Here is a 1154-nt window from a genome sequence, read left to right on the forward strand (position 1 = left end):
GCCCCCCCCCCCCCTCCCTTTCTCGAGTATGAGCTCCGCATTCTCCTATAACATACTATAAAAGCCATAAAAGTCTAATGGATGAAATATTATACTCAACAAAAACTAAAATACAAACTTATTCTTCACTTCTTACTCACCACACCTCCCTGTTTGACACAATATCCAGCTTTAATGACTGACTGGTCTTGGTTACTCCGGCTCAAGTAATACGGCAGCTGACTGGGAGGTTTCCTCTGCCCGCTCCTGTCTGCACCATTCTGATCCTCGCCCTTCTCCTGAGAGCCAGTGCCATACAACAAAGTTTATTACATCATCCATTTTTTTTTATTCAAATGTGTTGCATTAGCTACATCAGTAATGATACTGCACAAACACATGGTAAATGAAAGTGGTAATCATTTAGTACCACAACATATATATCAAGGTATCATGGTACTGCTCAGAGTATCTTGCAGGATTTTGTTTTTGCAGCGGAGCCACCTTTAATATATGATAATGTGTCGTGAGGTTAAGTGACCTGTGTGGTGGTGATGATGGGCACTCCTGCAATGATTTCGGTCTTGTAGGACACTTGTTTCATGGCACCCGATGTGTCCACACAAGCTTCTGTTATATTATGAGCCACCTGCTCTCCTGACTTCGGCACCTGGAGAAGAAACGAAAAAAGTCAAACAAGCATAACAAATCTGTATGCGACAGCTGCTTTCTTTATATGAGTATTTACAAGTTCTATAATTAAAAAAAGGTCCAGATCAAACCATTCCATTTGGGATTCATATAGTTTATACTTCACATAGATCTACTACAGAGCAGTAGGTGCTACACACAACCAGAAACAGCAGAAGGTTTGAAGAACTTTGACACATTCACTACAGTTTGGAGTAATATATATTTATATAATAATATTACATATTGTTTTTTAAAGAAATTAATATTTTCATTCAGAAAGGATACATTACATTAATCAAAAGTGACAATAAAAGACATTTATAATGTTACAAGATTTCTATTTCAAATAAATGATGTTCTATTTAACTTTCTATTCATCAAAGAATCCTGAAAAAAAAATGTATCAAGTTTTCCTCAAAAATATCAAGCAGCCCAACTGTTTCTTGAGCACCAATTCAGCATATTAGAATGATTTCTGAAGG

At 36.7% G+C, this 1154-nt stretch overlaps 1 protein-coding gene across 1 annotated transcript in view; it reads right to left on the reverse strand.

Annotated features, from left to right (window-relative positions):
• Positions 1–125: 125 nt before the first annotated feature.
• Positions 126–1154, reverse strand: part of LOC107576347 (pleckstrin homology domain-containing family A member 1-like) — a gene marked incomplete at its 5' end in the record, with an annotated part of 10909 nt that continues 9880 nt past the window's right edge. The window contains 2 exons of the mRNA XM_016262541.1: positions 126–278; positions 521–649. Coding sequence (XP_016118027.1) covers positions 126–278; positions 521–649 — 282 coding nt within the window. The remainder of the gene's footprint in view (positions 279–520; positions 650–1154) is intronic.

The sequence above is a fragment of the Sinocyclocheilus grahami genome, unplaced genomic scaffold, assembly GCF_001515645.1.
Source record: "Sinocyclocheilus grahami isolate Dianchi unplaced genomic scaffold, SAMN03320097.WGS_v1.1 scaffold3561.1, whole genome shotgun sequence".
NCBI classification, from domain to species: domain Eukaryota; kingdom Metazoa; phylum Chordata; class Actinopteri; order Cypriniformes; family Cyprinidae; genus Sinocyclocheilus; species Sinocyclocheilus grahami.